Source organism: Anser anser (assembly GCF_964211835.1).
Source record: "Anser anser genome assembly, chromosome: 35".
In the NCBI taxonomy this organism is placed as follows: domain Eukaryota; kingdom Metazoa; phylum Chordata; class Aves; order Anseriformes; family Anatidae; genus Anser; species Anser anser.
In genome coordinates this window covers 425423-447181 of record NC_139756.1, presented here as the reverse complement: position 1 = coordinate 447181, position 21759 = coordinate 425423, and the positions used below count along the sequence as shown (strand labels likewise).

At 56.3% G+C, this 21759-nt stretch overlaps 2 protein-coding genes across 19 annotated transcripts in view; both read right to left on the bottom strand.

Annotated features, from left to right (window-relative positions):
• Nucleotides 1–21759, bottom strand: part of KRI1 (KRI1 homolog) — a 66348-nt gene that overhangs the window by 26725 nt on the left and 17864 nt on the right. The window lies entirely within an intron of this gene.
• LOC310888416 (interleukin enhancer-binding factor 3) lies at nucleotides 1557–17565 on the bottom strand. 18 transcript variants are annotated; one of them, XM_083815069.1, is made up of 20 exons: nucleotides 17424–17565; nucleotides 14078–14193; nucleotides 13626–13852; nucleotides 13170–13350; nucleotides 12708–12855; nucleotides 11264–11355; nucleotides 10744–10839; nucleotides 10332–10443; nucleotides 9759–9856; nucleotides 9257–9368; nucleotides 9032–9160; nucleotides 8535–8734; nucleotides 8170–8340; nucleotides 7759–7896; nucleotides 7373–7549; nucleotides 6981–7134; nucleotides 6760–6813; nucleotides 2988–3347; nucleotides 2410–2538; nucleotides 1557–2236 (listed from the first exon to the last, which is right to left on the bottom strand). In XM_083815069.1, exons 2-20 carry the CDS (start codon nucleotides 14078–14080, stop codon nucleotides 2103–2105), a joined length of 2715 nt encoding a protein of 904 aa, XP_083671195.1. In that variant the 5' UTR covers nucleotides 14081–14193; nucleotides 17424–17565; the 3' UTR covers nucleotides 1557–2102. The 18 variants fall into 18 exon arrangements, with proteins under 18 accessions (XP_083671195.1, XP_083671201.1, XP_083671198.1 ...); XM_083815075.1 differs by having other exon boundaries at nucleotides 2419–2538; XM_083815072.1 differs by having other exon boundaries at nucleotides 6981–7131.

Below are 21759 nucleotides of genomic sequence, written 5' to 3'. Positions count from 1 at the left end.
TGGGGGCACCTCGGCGGGGGCGGGAGCATCCCGATGGGGCCGCTCCATCCATTCCTGCCTCCAGCACTCTCCCCGGCCCCCCCCCCCCCCGGGGACTCTGAGCCCCCACCCTGCCGTTACGCGGGTGCTCCCGTCGCGCTCCTGGCACCGCCGTCGCCGCCCCGGCCCCGGTTTGCTCAAGGTATTGACATAGCTGGGGCTCAAACAAGCGCGGCCGGGGGCGGCCGTGGGGCGGCCGTGGGGTGCGGCCGGGCCCCGGCTCCATTCGGGAGGGAACGGGGTGTGAGGGGGGGGGTGTGGGGGGGGTGCCAGCAACGCAAAAATCTCCGCCCGCGATAGCGCAGGGCGGGTTTGCAAACAGGCGGCAAGAACGAGGCCGGAGCCTCCCCAAAGAGGCCGGGTGCTGCCAAGGGGACCGCGGCGCCACGGGGAGGGGTTGGCCAATCCCCCCTCCAGCCCCAAGCCGGTCGATAAGTTCGTTGGCTAATTATCCTCCCGTCCGGGGTAATTATTAGGTGCGCTAATGAAGGGGAGGATGGCGCGGGAGGACGTGGCGGTGGTTGCCCCCGACTCGGGTTCCTCCGGCTCCGCCGCCCGACCCCGGGCAAGGCGAAGGAGCCCTCGCTGTTGATTTTGGCTGCTGGGACCGAGCGGGTGGCACCGAGCCAGGGGAAAAAAAAGAGGAGGAGGAGGAGGAGGTGCTGGAGGCACCAGGAGCGCTCCCCCAAATTCCCTTTTTCCACCCCAAAACTTCGGGTGCCGGCTCCCGCACCCGGCTGGATGCGTTTTGGGGAGCCCCCCCCCGGCCCTCTGCCGTGGACGCGTTTTGGGGAGCGGCAGCCCCGGCCCCGCGCCGTCGCTTTGCCCACGTAGGCAGCCTCGCCCCCAGGAAGCGCCGCTGCACCTTCCCCTCGGTGAAACCGCAGCCTTTTTTTTTTTTTTTATTGCTTTTTCGGCGTGCTTTTTGTTTTCTCGAAAGTCCCGATTGCCGTCGAGCTCGCGGGAAGCGCAGGGAGTGGCGAGGACCGCGCGTACCGGGAAGTGCCCGGCGGCGCACGCCCCAAATCTCTCACCTTGAACCCGGAACAGTGGAAGAAACGTCCCCCCCCCTCATCGTCCTCAAATTCCCCGTCCCACCGTGGAACGTGAGCTGTCCGGCACGTGGCACTGGGCGTCACCGCGCCGTGACAGCTCCGGCAGGCCCCGGGCAGGTGAGGAGCAGGCGGCGTTTCTGGCACGGGTTTAGAGGCATTAATTCAGCCTTGTAATTTATTCGCTGTAATTCGGCCTTGCCCAAGGCTGGCTCTTCGCGCCCCGGTGCCGCCTGACATTTGGCAGAGGCACCGGCGAACCCCGGCCCCCGGGGGGATCTAAATCGGCGCGTGGCTGAGAGCTCAAACCAGCAGCCGCCGCGCGAAGGCGAACAAGGGAACCCGAGCCCAGAGACACGGCTGGGTTTAGGGGGGGGGGAAAAAAACCTCTTGCACCCAGGGCCGACGCAGCCCAAGGGCTGCTGCAGCGGCCGGCAACGTAAAACCAGGCGCTCGGAGACGAAGCCGTCAAGAGTTTGTGTTTATTTGTCTACATTCAGCTTAATCCAGGTGTACTGCCTGAACAATTCAGGCATACAAAACCCACTCTTTCCCACTGGTTTTTAAAATAAAATCTTCACTTATAAAACTGAAACACTAAAGCATTAAAATACAGAAAGCTCGTTTAACTCACTTCACGAAAGCATTAACAGATGACATATCCCTTATCTATTTAAAGCCATACTGTGTTAACACGTCAACGTCAATTTTAAATAGAAAAAGGATACCGAAATCGTATTAACTCAAAAACCCTATTTAGACAAAGTCGTAATGGCAACTAACAAACCATTAAATACATAGATGCCCAAAATACAGCTAAGTATGGAATTACAGGTACTCAACCATTAGTGACCGGTATCACAAAGAGCACTGCAACATGGAAACGGGGGGGGGGGGACAGGGAAGGGGGGGGGTTTACATGTTTACTGTGATGCAATAAAACTGAATATTCAAAGGGTGCGCAAGTGCAGGAGGTAACAAAACTCCACACCCACGGAGGAAGGGGCTGCTTTATCTGTACTGGTAATTCATGCTGTGATCGTTTCTGCCGTAGCCGCCTTGCGACGCCTGGTAGGAGCTGGGGGGGCCGCTGTAATTTTGGCCGGAGCCTGGGGAGTTGTAGTTGGACTGCGAGGAATATCCACCTGCGGAGGGAGGGGAGAGGGAAAGGAGGTCGCTGAGGGTCACGCCGCACCGCAAGAGCTCCTCCAACGCCGCGGGACGGGATTTCGGGACGTGCCGCGAGGCAAAGCCCGCCGCCTCCCCTGCGCCCCGACGCGCGCGGGGAAAGGACCGCGGGGCAGCGTTTCGTACTGACCTTGCTTACCTTGGTACGAGGACCCTCCGCCCCCAGATCCTCCCCCATAGCCACCGTGTGAACCAGTGTTGTACGAGGCACCTCCGGAGTAGTTGTTCCCTCCGCCGCCGCGGCCGCTGTTGCCGTAACCTGGAAGGGAGCCGGGGCTGAGTGCGGGCTGCAGCTCCGCCTGCAGGACGCCCAGCGGTCCCGACTGCTATCGGTGGCCATCCCGACTGCTCTCAGTGGCCATCCCGACTCCTATCGGTGGCCATCCCGACTGCTATCGGCGGCCAAAGGGACGGTTGCCCCTCAGGGATGGAAGCGTACGCCTGCCTGGTTGTCCCAAGCCGCCAGAGCCGACCCCGCGGGTTCCCCGTTCGCCCCCCAAAAGGCAGGAGCAGCCTCTCGGGAAGGAGCAGAGAGCAACCCGAGGAGGAGCTGATCTCATTTGACGGCAAAACGACCTAAACCCGAGCGCTTTAAGCCTGCCGATCGCTCCGATGCGCCCACGGGACGGGACCGAGGGGCTGGCGCGTCCCTTTTGTGGTTATCTTATCCCACCTCGCTCCCCACCAACCCAAGCACCCGGCACTCACTGAATTTGCTCTCGTAGTTGTAGTCGGAGCCGCCGCCGCCCGGCGAGTTGTAGGAATTGGAGTAGGAGGAGTAGTTGCCTTGACCGTGGTTGTACCCTTTCTGCTTGCCTTGCGGCGGGCCGTAGTTACTGTACTGGTTTTGGTTGTACGACTGCTGCTGCTGCCCCTGGTGGGACTGATAACCCGACCCGTAGGAGGGTTTTTGCTGTCCCCCGTGCTGCTGCTTCTTGCTGCCGTGCTTTGGGGGCACGGGCGAGTTGTAGTTGTCGCCGCCCTGGTAGTAGGAGCCGTACCCCGAGGAGCCGCCGCCTCCGCCGCCGCTCCCCGAGTTGGAGTGGCCGCCGTTGCTGTAGAATTGGCCTAAACAGAGAGAAGAGCGTCAGCCCCGGCCCCGCGGCGCTGCTCGGAAGGGCAGCCTCACGGCGCCAGGAGCTTTCAAGCCCGTGAAGGGCCCAGGAGCAGCTCGGTGAAAGACTCGGAGACGCTCCACGCAAGCCAAGAGGCGTAACGCTCTACGGAAGCCATCGGCGTTGTACCGCCGTCCAGGCGCCCTTAGGTCTCACGGAGCGACGCCGAGCCGGCTCTCCCCCCGCTTTCGCTCCAGCACGACCCCCAGGCTGAGAACCAGGCTCAGGGCCACTACGGTTTCTTTAACGCACGTCACAATGACCAACGGTTTTGACTTAAAAAGCTCTAAAAGGGTTTAAGGCCTGGTGCTCCACCCGCGTTTGAGACAAGCCAGCCGCCGGCGGCAGCTGACGCTCAGCCTCCACCGCCGAGAGACGCGGGGACGGGGAGGAAACTCGTTCCTCTAACGAGGAACTACGCCCCCGGCCGTGCATCTCGCCCTCCGACACCGAGTAAGGGTTGACGTGGCGGACGAGCAGCAACGATCCGAGCGGGATGAAGGCGGAGACCTCTCACCTCCAAAGCCTGGCACTACGCCACGACCTCGGACCCAAGGTTACCGAAAACCTCTAACGGCCCCAAATATTCCAGAAAGCCTGGATGCAACAGCGTAGCCAAGAGTTAGTGTTTTTCTTTTCTTTTATTTATCAAGAGTACTACAGTCAAGCTCTCGACTACCGAGCAAATTCTCTTCCCGCCCAACTGACGCAGGTTGAGCTCCAGCGCGCTCTTCGTGTTGGGCTGCGGGTGAGAAGACTTACTCTACCGGTCAGACTCGCCGTATCCAAAACTAACTTATTTCAAGGAATAAAAGCCACTAGAATCTAACTAAAAACCTGCACCAGTGTCTGTAACAGCATGTACGCCTCTGACGAGGAGAGGTTTCGCTAGCACCCCCTGCCAAACGCAAGAGAGGTGAGAATTTAGCTAAAAAGACACAAGGAGTCAAGCCTTGTGCCCTCCGCAGTTCCACATTACCCTACGGGAACAACTCCTCCCGAAGGCGGGTGGGAGTTTGCTCCCCAAATTCGTTACGTGGTTGTGTTGTGAAGAGCTTCAAGGCACCTAGCTTTTATTTCTCAGGACTCCAGCTATCCTCGGAGTCGTTTGATCCATTCTTTGCTACCTCCTCTGCGCGGGAGCGAGACTTGCTACGCTACGCAAGACGTTTCCTCCTCCTCCGCAGACCTCGGCTCCGTGGCGTAGAAACGAGGCTCTGGCAATAAGTTTCTCTCCAGCCAAGAACGCCACAGCCGTGGCAAAACAGCTCGACGCTGAGATACCTCGCTCCATCCCTTGTGTTAAAATCCCGGGATTTGGTTCAAAGACACGTGGGAAGGCTGCGGGGACGTCTCCAGAGCGAGAGGTCAAGGGCTAAGACCTTTAAATTCGAGCTGCGGATGCTGGAGGTCAGTCTCTCCTGGCTAAGGAGCCGAAATTTCAGGAAATTGCAGAGTTTTATATCAACACTTCATATTTAACTATGAAGTTTCGGTGCCGTTTGGCATCCAATTGTTTTTGACTTCCCCTACATCAAAGCTAATGAATAAAAATATCCGATGCCCAAGTAGTTACTTTAACAAGTATCTGCTTTAAAAAAATGGCAGTTTTTCACTTCGTTCAGGACAGGATCTATTCCCTTGTATAAAAAGTCATTATTTTAAACAAGAGCTTTCTAAAAAAAAAAAAAAGGAAAGGAGAGGGCATGCATCGTTATTACCATTTTTGAAAATATCCACTAAAAACCTTGGACTTTTTTAATTTGTAAGCTGGTGCTTGGCGGGTTAGAGGTTTTTGTTTCGCTTTGCTTTTATTTAACTGGTTTCGTTACTGAGTGAACTCAGATGTTGCTGAGCCTCACAAGTCAAATGAACGCCACGGTGCAGGCTTTGCAGCTAAAAACAGTGACAAACAAAAAAAAAATACAGTCGTAAAACAAGCACTACAGCAAGAATAAAGGACCGGACACTTGGAATTCACCAGAGACTCGCGTCTCACCGACTGGCCAATTGCAGAGTTTCCTGCAGTTCCTAATTCCAGTGAAATTTAATCCTCCAGGTAATAAAAATACCTCGAGGGCGAGGTTCGCTGAAGTGTTTTAGGCCCTTTATGCTTGGCTCAAGAAAGCCCGTGTCCACGGAACGAACGAACCCATGCATTTCCAGAAGTTAAAGACTAACATGTTCGCGCTAACTCCTAACGCCTGGATATTTATTGGATCAGTATTGGAAGCACAATTACAATACCTTTGAAAGTACACTAGCTACCAGCCACAAAAATCACATCCCTCAGCGTCAATCCACCAGCGTGTTACAAAGGATGTAGGATTAATGTTTAGCGCACACGATTCCACGTACAAGTCAACATTTTGCATGCTCAGAAAGCTGGGCTGTACTAGGTTCAGAGATGTTGAAAAGTCTTCCCAATATCAAGAGGCATGTACCCAGTTCCTGGGATTTATTAAAAGGCTCAAATTTTGTACAAAACCTGCTGTAAATTAAGACAAAGGTAGATTAAAACACTTCAGTATCTGTTTCTTAAAAATAAAGTAATGCTTTCCATAAAAAGCAAAGATGGGCTTTTTGCCTTTACGCTGAACAGAGCTGGCTTTGCAATTTGTGCCAAGTGCACAAAAAAAACATTCTTGGATGGTTAGTTCCCCCTGTGGTGTACATCGATACGACCAAGTTCAAAGGCAAATCACAATAAAAACTGCCACTGTCTTAAGTTCTGCAGGCTAAGAGTGTTTCAGACAAGCTGCGGTGAAAAGCCACTGTTGAGAAACCCAGTGAAGCACAGGGACACAGCACGAACACTTTGGGTTTTGGAGTTCGAGAAAATTGGAGTAAAAAGCTGTTTTTTGTGCAATACTTTTAGATGCTCTAGGAAGACCCAAAATCATGATAGCCGTAGCAGTCTGTGAAAAAGTCACCTACAAAAGGGGGAGACAGAGCAGAGAAAAAAAATTAGAATTCTTTTGAAGATGGCAAAATGCGCCACATTTGAAAGTCATGTTTTAGATTTCTCTGCTCCTGTCACCCCCCAATGAAGGCTTCTTCTCAAGACCAATCGCCGTGTATTTTCAGGAAAATCACATTCAAAAGTGTGGCTGATAGCTTCGCATGGCTTAAAGCAGAGAAATTTAAAATATTCACAGTTTTAGAGGAAACGTGAAAGTCACCGGGATTCGAGTTTAACTTTTACACCAGCACAAAGGGCCGTCTTTCGTTAATTCTCATTCAAAAAAAAGAGAACCCTTTAAGACGGCTTCAGCGCGAGCACATCACCGCACGTCGCAACCCAGTTCAAGCCTCACACCCCCAGCAGACTGACGGGCACCACAAATTAAGAGAGGAACACTTACTGTAGCCCGCCGTCGCGGAATTGCCTCCGTAACCGTAGCTTCCATAGCCAGCACCTGAATCGGAACAAAGCGGTTAAACACGAGGAAATCAAGGGCGCCGAAGCTTCGTTTCCCACCGCGCCACGGGCCAGAGCACCGCCTGCTAGAGGAGGTTGATGCGCCGGCGGGCGGCCTGCGGCGGGTCTGGAAGGGACGGGCGGAGGACGCGCGCGGCATCTCACCTGCGTTCATGTAGCCGCCGTGATTGCCGCCGAAGCCGCCCCGGCCCCGGCCGCGGCCTCGGATGTTGCCGCCTCTTCCGCGACCGCGCATGTTGGGCGGCGGGGGCACGTCGTTGTGCATGGGGCCTCCCATCCCGAAACCCGGGTTGTGCTGCTGGGAGGGGAGAGGGAGAGGCCCGTCAGTACGAGGCTGGCCCCCGCGTCCCGCTGCCCCGCGCCCCAGGGTGGGGAACCCAGCGGGATTTCCGCTCCCTAATCCCGTCAGCAGATCCTTGGCTTCTCTCGAGACATTGTATTATTCCTCCTCCCACTAAAGAGATTAAAGCCGTCCAGCAGGAGGCAGAGGTACGAGAGAACCGACAGTTACACTACACGCAGCCAAATTTGCTTACTTTTACTGCAAACTTGGGTCCTCCCCTGGCAGGCAGAGGGGCTCTTTTCTTCTTATTTTGCTCGATGGCAACGGGAGCATCCGGGAACAACTTCTCCAGCGCAGCCAGAGCGGCGTAGGCTTTCGCTACCTTTTTATTTGAGCCAGCTCCTTGGAATTTCTGCCCGTCAACCTCCACCTTGGGAAGGGAAGAAATCATCGCGTGTGAATGGAGAGGGCAGGAGCGGAGGGCGGGCGATTGTGAGAACACTCGGTAAAGTCTCCCACTTTTTACAGTGCCTGCAGGCAACTCCGACAGGCCCAGGGGATTTCTTCCCGAGGCCATCAAGTTACAGGTAACCGAGGTGGGATGGAAAGCGCAGAGAGAGGGCAAGGAAGCCACCTCACCTCCATCACGAAGCGCTTGTCGTGGCTGCCGCCCGTCTCCGAAATCAGCTCGTATTTCAGCCCGCGCCTCTTCTCGTTCAGCTCCATCACGGGATTCTTGCCGTGCTTCGTCAGAATTGGTCCCTGTTGTTTCACATTCTGAAAGCAGAGAGGCAGGGTTTTCTCGGGGCTTCGTCGCTAATGGACTAGGAATTGCTCCCAAAAGGCGCGCTCTGGACCGCTTCAGAGGTGGACAGGGCTGCGATAAGCTTGCCCGATGCTTTTCCCCCTCAAATTGTTTTGTCACACCGACTGAGCTCAACGCAGGCCCATTAAAACGACCCGTAGCTAAAAGGCGCTTCCTGGGATGTCCCCCCGACATCTCCCCGAGGAATCCGAGCGGCGCGTGTCGCCCTCTTGGGCTGCGCTCACCTCTGAGGTCTGATCCGAAGGAGGAGAAGCAGCACTGGGCGTAGAAACAGTTTCTACTACAGGAGGAGGAGCAACGACTACAGGTTTCTGTTCCGTTTCCTCGGCTGATTCGTCTCCTTTTCCAGATTCTTTGCCCTCCACTCCTGTGGGTAAACCCATATCTTGCAACACCTGGGGTGAGAAAAGCGGGAGAAGGGATTACTGCAGTGCACTTACCCCCGGCTCTCACGTGCCCTACGCATTTTTGGGTGAAGGTCGAGAAGGTCGCTCGAAGACCCCCTTTGTTAATCGAGTGCCAGGCTTTTCCCAGCCAGGCTGCTTTCAATGAGAGCCCCTCGGCAGGGATTTCCACGCACGGCTCTTACCTTCACCGCCACGTGCAACTTGGCTGTCTTTTTGGAAGGTCCCGACGCCTCGAAGGTGCTGCCATCAATTTCCACCGACATCGTAAAGATGGGAGCATGAACAGGACCAGTTTGAGACACAAGTTTGTACTGGAGCCCAGGCTTTAGCTGGTTTAATTTCATCAGTGCGTTCATGGCCTGGGGAGGTTCAAGTTTCTCCTCTGAACAGAAAAACAGATTTTGCAGATGTTTGTCACCTCTTTAGAAGGAGCGTAACTGATTTCAGACAGCAAGTTCTGGTCTACCAGTTTTGGCCTTGGGAGCAATTAAGCTATACCGAGTAAAAATCTGACAGCGGCCAAGTTTTCTTTTCCCCCCCTCTTTATTTCCTAAATCCACACGCCCTACAACTCCCGTGTACAGCATCGCTCAAGATCAAACACCGGCAAGAGTTCTTCTCAAATCTGCCCCCCCCAGCTTAGCCTGAGAACAGCTTTCAGGTAGCCCTTTGTACCTACCTCTTGTTAACTCAATACCTTTTTTCTGAATCTTCTTTTTCTTCTTGCTCGGCGATTTCTCCTCTCCGTCCTCCTCCATGGGACGCTTCATTGGAGTGACAGCGTACGTTGTACTGGGAGGAATTTGGACTGTAACAATCGCAACAGAAGAGCTGAGTATTCCAGCAGGAACCTTACAGACACGTTGTTATTTCTTTTTTCTTATTATTTTTTCTTGTTACCTACCAGTATAGTCAACAGGGTTTTCGTTCTTTGGTTTCTTGGGCATTTTGGAAGGTAGGGGATCCATCCCCAAGACTTTGTGAAGCTGGCCAAAAGCAGCAAGTCTCAGAGCATGCTAGAAAGATTAAACGTATGTTACTGGGACGCACAAGTTGCCATAGCCATCTCTGTTCACTGCACAGTTTCAGACAGGAACATTCTGCCCACCCCTACACAAAAATCCTCATCAGTTTAAATAGGACTCTCCTTTGAATTTTGAAGTTCGACCCAAAATACGGGTCATGGTAGCAAGTCACTATTTAAAACCTGATACTTTGCTTCTGGTTGGCCAAGCTACAAATTCCTTATTGGTGTGGGACCCATTTGTAGTTCTTTTACTTGACTAGGTATTTAAAAAAGTTAACACCAACCTCCGTGAGGTTACTATACTACCATTAACCAATATGGAAGGTCAGAGTCAGTTGAACTGAGTAAGTTTTTGTAACATCTGTAGTCAAAACTATACCTGAGCACTCTGTGTGATATCTTCCCTTTGTTGTCTGTCTAGATGCCCAATAGCATCAGTGGCTTCTTTTTCACAAGGATCATAAATACCAGAACCATCTGAAGGCAGGAAACAAGGAAGATATGCAGAGAATTATCCTGGTGTTTCTAAAGAAACTAAACTAAGTATTCCCTTGGCATCAATCAACACTCATCTCTCGAAGAACACCGACTGACATGATCCATCCAATGTCCAACATTCTGAAACTCGCCTGGACTATTTTTACAAGCACAATTATCAGGGAAACTGGTGACGAAGCACTCAGAGAACCGGGCTTTACACTGGCGGGAGCCGGTACCTCCCTCTGCGGGGTTTAACGTCATGGGTCCATGGCTTTGAACACACGTGCCCTAAATAGCGGCAAGGTACAGTAGTACCCACGCACGCCGGGGGCTTTCTGAGCTTCGAGTCTAAGCTGTCTGCACGTAAAACACCGGACGTCTCAAACACGAGGCAACGCGACAGCGCGCCAAAGCTTCAACCGCGTTTCGCTTCGGTGTCCCTTTGAAATGGAAATGCAGAGAACCACCTAACCTGGCATAACGATCCCCGAGGCGAGGCATTCGAGAACCCTCCTCAGAGCCTCTCCGGCGCCCATGGGTCTGTTGGCGGTCCCGATGGACTTTTCGCACAGCAGCTCCAGAGGCTGAAAGAGATTTGGGGCGAGTGAGACGAGCCGACGCGCGCGCGCGCCTGCGTGGCGCGCTACGATCGCTGCGACTCCAGGAGCCGCCTGAAATTCACAGCGCGGACTGAAAACCAAAACAATTCACGACGTGGAAAGCCGACAGGCGTCTTTTTTAAGGGAGAAAAAAAAAAAAAAAGACAGGAATTTCTGTCCTTGCAGCTAACTTCTGGAAACGGAGCACGTGCGGGCTGAACGGAGCCGGGCGCGGGTTTGGAGAAGCGGAACCAGAACCCCGAAGAAACAAAACGGGACAATTACCCATCCTCTCAGCGGTGCCCAGGTAGGGACCCGAGTACACAGATCTCTCAACACGCGTATGACTATGACGCACGACTTCAGACCGTTAGCCCTGGCCTAGAAGAGGAATCAGAAGCAGACACACATTCAATAGAAACCCCAAAACTGCTCGGTCGCAGACATTAACTTTTGCAGTGCTACTTTGTCAAGGGTAAACGGTATTCCACGTGGCAATTTTATAACTGGTGACAACAACTGGAGTGTACGAAGGCGACATTACTCTTAACACAAAGCAGCAGCTACGCATCTACTCGTTAAAAAAAGGTTCCTTTCCACCAACGCTTAATTTGCTTAAGTGCTTCTTTAGCAGCTGTACCGTTGACAGACGCTAAGTTCAGCACGTCTAACTATCGTCCAACGTTAAAGTATTTTAAGTAAAAAAAAAAAAAGAAGAAAAAAAAGAAAAAAAAAAAAGAAAGGTAGCCCGTTAAAGGTTTACAAATTTTCTACTTAAAGACAAATATAAGAACAAAATGCAAACCTGGAACCACTTGGCGTGTCGCAGTGACGCCAAGGCAGCAAGGCATTTCTGCCTGTCCAGAACGTCCGGGGAGTCGTTGACTGATAGCGTTTCTATTCGTGGATGGAATAAGAAGACAAGGCACAGTTTGACCAAGGGGGTTCTGTCAGGTGGAGAGGGGATGAGGCAGCTCCCTACGGGCAGCTGAGGCTCCCAAATGATCGTGATCTCGCTCCGTTACCTGGGTGGGTGGTCTGCAGTACGCTCGCCCCTTAGAAATTAAAACTGCAGAGGTGGTGGTGGTGGTGGGGGGGGAGGTTCAATTATCGGGGACGGGCTAAAATCTGTTGTGCGAGGAACGATTGGGGCGTAATGCTCCGTGGGAGAGGACCGAGATCCTTCCCGGCTCCAACGGAGTCGGAGCGCGTGAGGCCTGTGGTAGGCAGCGGGGGGGAATTTGATGTAAACCCCCGCTCCGAGCGTAGCTTTAGAGGAGGAGCGGGGGGAAGAGCTTTGCTAGGATCAAGGGAACCCCCTCCGCCCATAAGGCTTGACTGCCCCGGCCCCAACCCGTGACAGAGAGCGTCCTGTTGGTCAAAGGTCCAGCGTCCCTAAAATTGACAAACTAGAAGGCTTGGTAGACGAGGTCAGATATCAAAACCATAGACAGTCAAGAGAGCACAAGAATATTTCCCGGTCTGTGCTGCAGCAAAACTGAAGATATGGTTTTCAAAGAGCTCAAAGTTGCCGACGACCAGGGTTTTAGATAAGGCTAGTGCACGGAGCAAGCGTTTGGGGGGCGCGAATTAAACGGCGCAATGCCTGCGACGCAGAACCGGTCGCAGCGAAAGCCACTCGAGTGCAAAAACGCCCGTGGATTCTTATTCCGAGAGAAATTTGAGGCCGAATGGGGAGGCTAACTTTATCCAAAACTCTGCATCACTTTCTGGAGTTCTGAACTTCAGCTGATGAAACAGCCGAGCAAGGAGACCCAGAGCACCTATCATTCTTGCTGCAACACAAACTGTTTATAACATCCAATCTCATTTACATGCAAGTCATTTAACGAGAAGCCTTCGATCTCTTTTTTTTTTTTTTTTTAACGTATCCATTTATATTTTTTACGTCACTGTGCAGGCCACTTACATGGCTAGATACAAAAAAGATTAAATACAACAATATCACGTATTAGTGAACTAAAGGCCGAAGAAAAAAGGAATAAATAAATAAATAAATAAATAAAAGGAGCAAAATACCATTTGAAAGGTGCTACTCAGTTTCACAAAACTTGGTCCAAATAAACCACAACCACCATCTCAAGAGGTTAGGGTTGCCTCGAGGAGTTTGGAATTTGCACAGAAATCACTTTCGCCACTTTGGATGAAACTGAAGAGCACGCTTTAACAACGAATTAGCGACAGAAACGTTTCCAGACCGACTGTCGGCTGTTTTCAGTCTTCCATACCTCCAGCTAACTGTTTTTCCATTTCTTCTCTGACTACGGGCGACGTCAAGTGGATGGTCAGCGTCAACGGAGGCTCTTTTGTGTTCTTAATTACAATGGCAGCATCACCAACGGACTGGATTATTTCGTATTTGTCTTCGGTAATAGCCTGCAATAAGAACGGGAGCGCTTAGTGCTTGTCTCATTTCTTTCTGTGAGTGCTCCGGAACGCCTTTTTCCAAGGGAAACAAAACCAAAAAAAAAGCACGAGGCGTGCACACAACATTTCAGCTAATAAAACGGAGTTCATTGAGAAAGTAATTCCAGGGCAACGCTACAGGTCTAACCAAAAACACGTTTCCAAGGCAGAACAAAGGACGCCAAAACAGACGGGACGCCAGGTGTCTCTTTGTCCGTTTAAGACTTATTTTGCTCGTTCTGCTCCCTGCAACTCGCACGGAAAAACACAAAGGTCTTACTCACAGCAAGCTGTACGCCAAGATTGTCGGCCACTTTCTCCAGGAGGTCCGAAGTGGGCTTATCCTTGCACAGAAGGACTAGCTCGAGGTCCAAGTCCCCCTTCAGCAACAGGCCTTTCGCCACAAGCCCCACGCGCATCACTCCGCGGAGGGTCCTGGTCAGCTGCTCCGTGGCCTTCTGATCCCTGCAAAAGGACGCGGCACCATCGCAGCGGCCCCAAAACCAGAAAATCCCCCGCAGCAGCCGGGTAAGCGCAAGCGCTCAGCTGAAGCTCGGGGATCGCTCTGCGGAGCTCCAACAGGATGCACGAGCCCTGCTGCAGCGTTACCGCACCCGGGCAGGGAAAAATCGCTCGGTACCACGTTAGCCCCCAAATTAATCCCAAAGCCAAGGGAAACGGTGCCTCTCCCAGCTCCGGCAAGAGCGTTTTTACTAACCGAAACCCGCTCGATGCCTTACCCTCCTTCTTTGTTCTCCTCCTCAGCCGCTGTCTCCATGGCCTCTGTCTCCGGCTGCTCGCCGCCGACTTTCTCCTGCTCGTCGATCCAGTCGGACACGGCTTTGAGCGCCCGCTCCGTGTGGGACACCATGTTCTGCACCGCCTCCAGCTCCTCCTGCGTCGGGTAGACGGCCGAGTGCTTCGCCATCACGTGGCGGTCGTCGTTCACAAAGATACGCATTGGTCGCTGCAAGGGCGAGGCGAGGCGGTTTACAGAGAACCGTCTGGGGTGGAAGAGACCTCCAAGATCACCGAGCCCAACCTCACACTAACAAGCCCTCCACTAAACCACATCGCGAAGCTCTACACCCAAACGTCTTTTAAAGACCTCCGGGATTTAGCGCCAGGCCAAACCCAGAGGTTTTCTCTCCGAAGGCTGTGAGCTCTTCCCTTTTTTCAACTCTCCCCTTACCATTTTTGCCTCCGAGCGTCCCTCCGAGCGCTCCCGTCCCCGCGCGTCCGGCCCGAACGTGCTCGTTTAGATTCTCCCGCCGAAGAGCCCGTACCGGTACCACACTTTTTGGTAACCTGAAAGGAGAAAAAGCCAATTAGCGAAGGGTTCTCGGCGGGACCGTCAGGCCTCACGACCTCGCTGAGCACCCGGAGAGCTGGCAGCGATCGCCACGGGCAGCAAGGAGGAGGATGAGAGCCGGTCGGCGGACACCGGGCTCCCTGCTCCCGATGATTTCTGCTCCCAGGGCCCGAGCAGGACCCGTGGCAGCAACCGACGCAGCCCTAAGGACGTCATTGCGGCTCCTCGCACCCCGAAGGCTTTCCCGTTAAAGGTGGAGTTTCGCAAAGCCTCCGCACGGGTTTCTGAAACGAAGCGCGACGAAGGCGAAGCGCCGACGCGCTCAGCAGCGGCTCGCGCTGGGAAAATTAACCGTTTCTGACGCGATTTGGCTATCAGCTCGCCTAATTCCACGAGGTTGCTGTCACCCGGTTACCGAGCTTCGCCGCGCCCAGCCTGGCGAGAGGCTGCTTGTAAAAAAATCCCGTTGCCGCCTCCTGGCTTTTTTTTTTTGACCCCAAATTCATCTGAAGGCTCTGCAGTAACCAAGCTGGATCCCCACCGAGGTCGATAGGAGGAATTCGGCGGCTGCGTAGCTCCTCCTCTTACTTTCCTTTAATTCCCCGGCAGGCGCGGTCCCGAAGTCAGCGCTCGCGTCTTGTCAAGCCCGGCAGGTGGAACCGAAACGACGGCCGCGCGTTTTGGGGCGAGAAACCTCCTTCGGAGGGAGACGGAACCCCGGAGGCTGAGCCCCCGCCGCAGCAGCTGGCTCCTTTTGGCAAAACCCGGGCGCTTCCATCCCCTGCTGCGGGCTCCCAGCAAAGGAAGAGCCGTGTCCTGCAGGACTCAAGGTTGCCTTCGGACGCGAGCAGCTCCCAAACGCTGTCCCGCGCCCGCCAGGAGCGGCTTCGGCGCGCCGGTAGCGCTGCGGTTGCTGGATCCGTGGTCGTTCATTCGGAAATTCTTCCGCAAGGCCCCCGATTTACCGGGGGCGACGCGATCCCAGACGATCCTGCCCCGCAGCCAGCACCTCTGCCGGGTCCACGTCGGAACCGCCCCGTAAATCCGGCCACCGAAACCGCTGCCACGCGCGGCCCCGCCAGCATTTACCCCCGAACCTCACGTCTCTCCAAGTTTCCAGCAGGTTTCCCTCAAAATTAAACCCAGTGAGGCTCACTTTTCCTTTTTTTTTCCCCCCCCATCCCCGCTGGAAGCTGTACGGTTCGTCTGTCCCCAGGCTAGCCAGGAACTGCTGCTCGCGAGTCCACCACGAAATCCAAACTCAGCGTTTTCTGGCAGGTGATACAAACCGCAGGGGAGCCCGACGGACCTCAACTTTCCAAAGCCATCCAAGATCCCGGAGCGATAACGAACTAGAGTGAATAATTAGCTGCCCAGGTGCTCGGCGCTTTATTAGAGCGGTGCCATTTTACCGGCGCTGTCCGCGCTACGACAACGCGCCGGGACGGAGCTCGCAGCCCCGCGGCGTCGGTTCCTTCCCAACCAGAGCCCGGGCTCACGACCTGAAGGAATTTATGAAGGAATTTACCCACAAAACCGGGAGGAATCGGGAAAGCTCCTTGCCTCCAGCCGCCGTCGGTTTTCGGACTCGGCACGCGCAGAGGTTTCTAGGGCTCGGGAATCTCTCCGACTCCAGTCCCGCAAACACTTAGGCCCAGGGCGACTTTTTTGCTCCGAACCTGGACCCGAGGGTAATGAAACCCAGATGCCAGCACCCGCTGCGCGGGAAGGAGGAGGATTCCCAAACCTGCAGCGCCCCGCGCGCCTCCTCGCCTCGGTGGCGATCCGCTCGCGCCCCGCGGCGTTTGCACCCCCGACGGTTTTTACTCGGCCCTGCCGCTGCCCACGGGCGATTTTCTTCAAACTTCCTCGGTTTCTTCCGAGAAAATCAGCCGGGACGCGAGCGAGGGAGGCGGCGCGGCAGCCGCTTCGGCCGTCAGAACGCGCCGCAGCGACTCGAGAGACGAGAGCGGCGCTGCCCGCGATGTCTGGGGACGGGCGTTACGGACGTTACCTCTCCTCGGGCAAGCTCCCAGCTCCGTTTTCCTCCCCCCAGAGCCCCCGGGGGAGCCGGGCCGGCAGCGTCGCGGGACTCGCGCCTCCTCGGGACACGAGCGCGCGAGCGAGCGGGTGGGCGAAGGACGCGCGGCCCCCGCCGCCGCTCCTCTCCTAGGGCCGAGAGCTTCGGGGATTAAAAGCGACGAAAGGCTCGGCCCCGCTCCTCGCCCCCACCCCCAATTTCGCCCCCCAAATTCTACCCCCCCCCCCCAAGTTCCACCTCCGAAAACCCGGTGGGGATGGAGGGGGGGGGTCAGCAAAGCCCGCGGGAAGGATGCCGGGGGTTCGGAGGAAAGTTGAACGCCTCGAGCCCTATTTTACGTGTTTTGGGGAGGAAACGGGTTTCTTTGGTTGTTTGATTTTTTTTTTTTGGGGGGGGGGGTTTGCTGTATTCTTTTTGCTCCCCCCCCCCCTTTGTGCTTTCAGCCGGCTTTGGAGCGGGGGAGACGGCGGCGGGTAACGGGAAAGGGGGGGGCAGTTTTGGGGGTGGGGGCATGCGTGGGGCTGGGGGGGGTCAGTGTGGGGGGGTCTTTGGGGGGGGGAAGGGGATTAATGGGGGGTAGGGGGAAAAGGGGGGTGAAGGGGAGAAGGGGGGTGGGGAAAGGAGGGTGCTGGGGGGGAAGGGGGGTGTTGGGGGGGGAAAAGGGGTATTGGGGGGGAAGGGGGGGGCGTTAAGGGACAAAGGGGGGGGGGCTGTCGGGGGGTGACCCCCGCCCCCCCCCCGGGGGTCGCCGCCATTTGCAGGCGCGGGGAGAACAAAGCGCGGCGGGAACTCGGGGGAGGGGGGGGGCTGCAAAAAGCCCCCCGCTCCCCCCCCCCCCCCCCATTTACCTCCTCCCCTTTAACCCTCCCCCCCCGCAGCACCCCGGGGGGGTCTCCCCCCCTCACCCCCCTCACCCCCAGGCCGCTGCCCCCCCCCCTCCCTTCCCCCCCCCCCCTCCCCCGCTCACCGCCGGCCCAACGGCCGCCCGCCGCCATTTTGTCTCCCCAGCACAATGGGGCCGCGCGGGGCGGGAGGAGGAGGAGGAGGAGGGAGGAAGGAGGCGGAGGCCAGGTCAACCCCCGGCACGGGCCCGGCACCGCCCCCGCTGCCCCGGCCGGGCCCGGACCCACCCCCCCCCCCCCCCCTTCTTCCTCCTCCTCCTCCCCCCTCCCAGCAGGGGCCTACCGGGCCTGGCGGGGAGGGGGGGGGAGGGCCTGGAGCGGCTCGGCCCGGCCCGGTTCGGCTCGGCCCGGCCCGGTTCGGGCTCCGACTGCAGCGCGGGGGGCGGAGCCGCCGCCGCCACCGCCGCCGCCGCCGGCGGGAGTGGAAGGGGGGGGGAGGGGAGGGGGGAATAAACCGCGCCGAGGGGGCGGGGGAGAGGGAAAAGGGGGGTCACGTGACGCCGCCCGGGCTCTCCTCAGCCAATGGGAGGGGAAGGCGGGGAGGATGGGGGGGGGGGCGTGCGCGCCGCCGGTGCTGCGTGCGCGCCGCCGGGCTCCTCCTCCCCCCCCCCCCCCTTCGAGGTGTGCGCAGGCGCGGGAAGGGCTCGCCTCAGTGGTGGGGGGGAGGGTCCCCGAGAGGGGGGACGTCGGCGGCCTGAGGGGTCGTGGGGGGCCCTGAGGGGGTCGTGGGGGGCCCTGAGGGGTCTTGGGGCTTCTTGGGGGGGTCGTGGGGGTCCCTGAGGGGATTGTGGGGGCCCTGAGGGGATCACGGGGGCCCTGAGGGGATCTTGGGGCTCCCTGAGGGGATCTTGGGCTCCCTGAGGGGATCTTTGGGCTTCTTGGGGGGGTCATGGGGGTCCCTGAAGGGATCTTGGGGCTCCCTGAGGGGATCTTGGGCTCCCCGAGGGGAACTCCGGTGGCCTGAGGGGATCTTGGGGCTTCCTGAGGGGCTCCAGGAGCTTTCCGAGGGATCTGGGGGCTCTCTGAGGTGGGACCCTGGTGGTCTGAGGGGATCTGAGGGAATCTGGGGCACAAAGGGGACTGGATGGTGTCCCAAGGGGGTGCAGAGCACAGGGGGCCCCCGTCCGGCCCTGAGGCCTCAGAGGGGGCAGTGGGCCGGCTGCCTGATGGGCAAGGGTGCGCTGACAGCCCAAATCCGGGGTCGGGATAGCCCAAATCTGGGGTTGGGATAGCCCAAATCCGGGGTTGGGATTGCCGAAATCCGGGGTCGGGATAGCCCAAATCTGGGGTCGGGATAGCCTAAATCCAGGGTTGGGATAGCCCAAATCTGGGGTTGGGATAGCCCAAATCTGGTGACGGGATAGCCCAAATCCAGGGTCGGGGATAGCCCAAATCTGGGGTCGGGATAGCCCAAATCTGGGGTCGGGATAGCCAAATCTGGGGTCGGGATAACCCAATCTGGGGTCGGGATAGCCCAAATCTGGGGTCGGGATAGCCAAATCTGGGGTCGGGATAGCCCAAATCTGGGCTTGGGATAACCCAAATCTGGGCTTGGGATAACCCAAATCTGGGCTTGGGATAACCCAAATCTGGGCTTGGGATAGCCCAAATCTGGGCTTGGGATAACCCAAATCTGGGCTTGGGATAACCCAAATCTGGGCTTGGGATAACCCAAATCTGGGCTTGGGATAACCCAAATCTGGGCTTGGGATAACCCAAATCTGGGCTTGGGATAACCCAAATCTGGGCTTGGGATAACCCAAATCCGGGGCACGTTGGGACCGATTGGGAGCGAGGTATGCCGTCGGCATTGCGTCCTTGCCGTCTGACCAAGCTGCTGTGGCCGGAGGGACCGAGGGCACTGCGACGATCACCTCACCCTTCCCCACCGTCTTCGCCTGCATCCCCCACGACGCTTCCAAGCCCGGGCTCTGCAGTTAACACCTCGCCGTTTTGTCGCGGGACCACCAAATTTCTGCCTCGGAAGAAACCTTGAGCCCGGACGAGCACTTGCAGCCGGCCTCCATCGAGCTTTCCAGCTCGGCTCCACCGAGCAGCGCATCGAGGCTGGTAGGAAGGGGCCGGAGCGTGTTCGTGGGTGGCGGAGGGGGGCGGCGGCATCCTCCCGGGATGGGAAGGAGGACAACGAGCCCGGGGAACGGTCTCCGCACCTTGAGGACGCGGAAGAGCTGAGCGACCTCGCCGCACGCTTCTAAATTACCATAATCAATTAGCCTGTCGGAAAGCTCCCAAAGCTTCGGGATGCAGAAGGAGCCCGTTCCTCCTGCCTCGTCAGCAAGTTCCCTCTCCCGCTGTAACGCGGCGGGGGAATGATCTCAAAATGTCTTTGCTCGCTCAGCTGTGAGCCTGACGCTTGTAACTGTCAAACGAAGGCTTTTTCATAAAAAAAACACAATTAAACCCAGTGAGGTGATGCTGGAGGGTGCTGTCTTCCGTGGTTATAGGATTCTTGGGCGATAGCTTGTACCCAGCCAAAAAAAAAATCAAGCCGCGGACTCTGAAGACAGGAAGCAGAGAGTGAATGTGTGCGATCGAGCAAGCTCAACGGCCTTTTTTTGGGGCAAAATCCAGCAGTTTCCGTTACCCGCGCAGTCGCGCTCTGCGTTTCCTCCAGCTGTTCCGCGCCGGTGGGCAGCAGGCAGGTGAGGGGCTGCGGCCTGACGCCTCCCGTCACCAGAAGCTGCTTTTTAACAGAGCTGCGCTGGGAAAGGAGCTGCTGTGGAGGGGAAAAAACTCCCCGCCTCACACCCAGTGGGTCGGGCAGCGGGGCTGCGCGCGCCCAAAACCGCTTCTTTTTTTAGGGAAGGCGCGTGAACCCTGCGGGCGGGGAAGTCCGCAGCAGCCCGTCGGGAAGAGACGGGGATTAAGGGTCCCAGGAGCCGGTGGGGTCTGGGGGGAAACGCCGGGATCGTGCCTAAAGGTAGCCCTTTGGGAGAATGATAAGGATTTGGAAAAACGACCCCAAAACTAGGGAAAAAGATAAAAAAAAAAAACCAAACCAATGTTAGGTATTGTGTAATTCTCTGGCCTAAAAAGCCAACAAGAGGAACTTCAGTATTTTGGCCAGAATAAGGGTCCGGTGAAAATTCAGGCTTTAATTTTATTGCTCCGTTTTCAGAGGAAGAACCAAGTTATGAGCCATATAATCCTGATATTGCGCGGAGACAGCGGCAGCTGCTCCGGGAGGGGAGACAGGGGCAGCAATTGGTGCAGTCCCCGGAGAAGGAGGGCACAAAACGGGTCGGTCGGGAGCACTTTATGGTGGGAGGAAGTGGCGCCGTCAGTGTTGTCTAGGGCCGACTTGGGGTACGGCTCAGGGTTCCAGTTAGGGCTTCGTGTGGTTGTTTGGAAAGAGAGAAAGGCGCAGGGTCCTGTTGCGTGTGGGGTTGCGTAACCCTAACGCTAACCCTAAACCCTAACACTAACCCTAACCCTAACACTTCCCAACAGAAGCTTTTGGGTACCCCTGAACACCCCTGGGGAGCCTTTACGCAACCCCACACGCAACTCTTCTCTTTTATCAATCAAACCTACTCGTATCCATGACTGTAACAATAAACCCAAACCCTAACCCTAACCCAAACCCTAACCGAGCTAACCCTAACCCTAACCCTACCGAAACCCTAACCCAAATCCTAACCCTAACTCTAACCATAACCCTAACCCTAACCCCTAACCCTAACTATAACCTAACTTTACCCTAACCCAAACCCTAACCGAGCTAACCCTAATACTAACTGTACCGAAACCCTAACCCTAACCCAATCCCTAACCCTAACCGTAACCCGAAACCTGAGTTAACCCTAACCCTAACCGAACTAACCCTAACCCTTAACCCTAACCCCTAACCCCTAACCGTAATTCTAACCCTAACCCCTAACCCCAACCCTAATCCTAACCCAAACCCTAACCGAGCTAACCCTAGCCGAGCTAACACTAATCCTAACCCTAAACCTAACCCCAGCCTGAAACGAACCCCTAACCTAACCTAACCCTAACCCCCAACCCTAACCCTAACCCAAACCCTAACCGAGCGAAACCTAACCCTAAACCAAACCCTAACCCTAACCCAAACCCTAACCCAAACCCAAACCAAGCTAACCCTAACCCAAACCCTAACCCAAACCCAAACCCTAACCGAGCGAAACCTAACCCTAACCCTAACCCTAACCCTAACCCTAACCCAAACCCTAACCCTACCCTAACCCTAACACCAGGGAGTCTCCGAGTTACGGGGCGCGTGCCTTTGGGCGCTGTCCCGCAGGCGCCGGGTGCCGGTCGTTGGCTTTGCCTTACAGAGTCTTCCCCGAGTCGGAGGCGCCGGAACGCCGCAAATCGCCCCCGAACTCCTCTTTGCGCTCTCTGAGATCCTTTAATCTCCTCCAGGTACCCCCCCCAGCACCCCAAAATCTTCCTGGGTGCCCCAAAATCCCCCCCCCGGACTCCAAGCCCCCTGGGGCGCCGTGTCCCAGTGCCTGGGGGCCCTTGGGCCCCCCGCCGCCCCGTCCCTACGCCCAGGTTCTCGGGTCCCTGGGTCCTTGTGGGCCTGGGGGGGGACCGGGGGGACGGGGGGGGGCTGAGGGGCCCGGGGGACCGGG

Excerpts from the sequence above, each read along its gene's own strand:
- LOC310888416 (XM_083815069.1), bottom strand. Across the intron at positions 10,840-11,263 it reads GACACGCCAAGTGGTTCCAG|GCCAGGGCTAACGGTCTGAA; the intron begins GTTTGCATTTTG and ends TTCCTCTTCTAG. Across the intron at positions 2,237-2,409 it reads CTCGTACCAAGGTAAGCAAG|GTGGATATTCCTCGCAGTCC; the intron begins GTCAGTACGAAA and ends CTCCCTCCGCAG.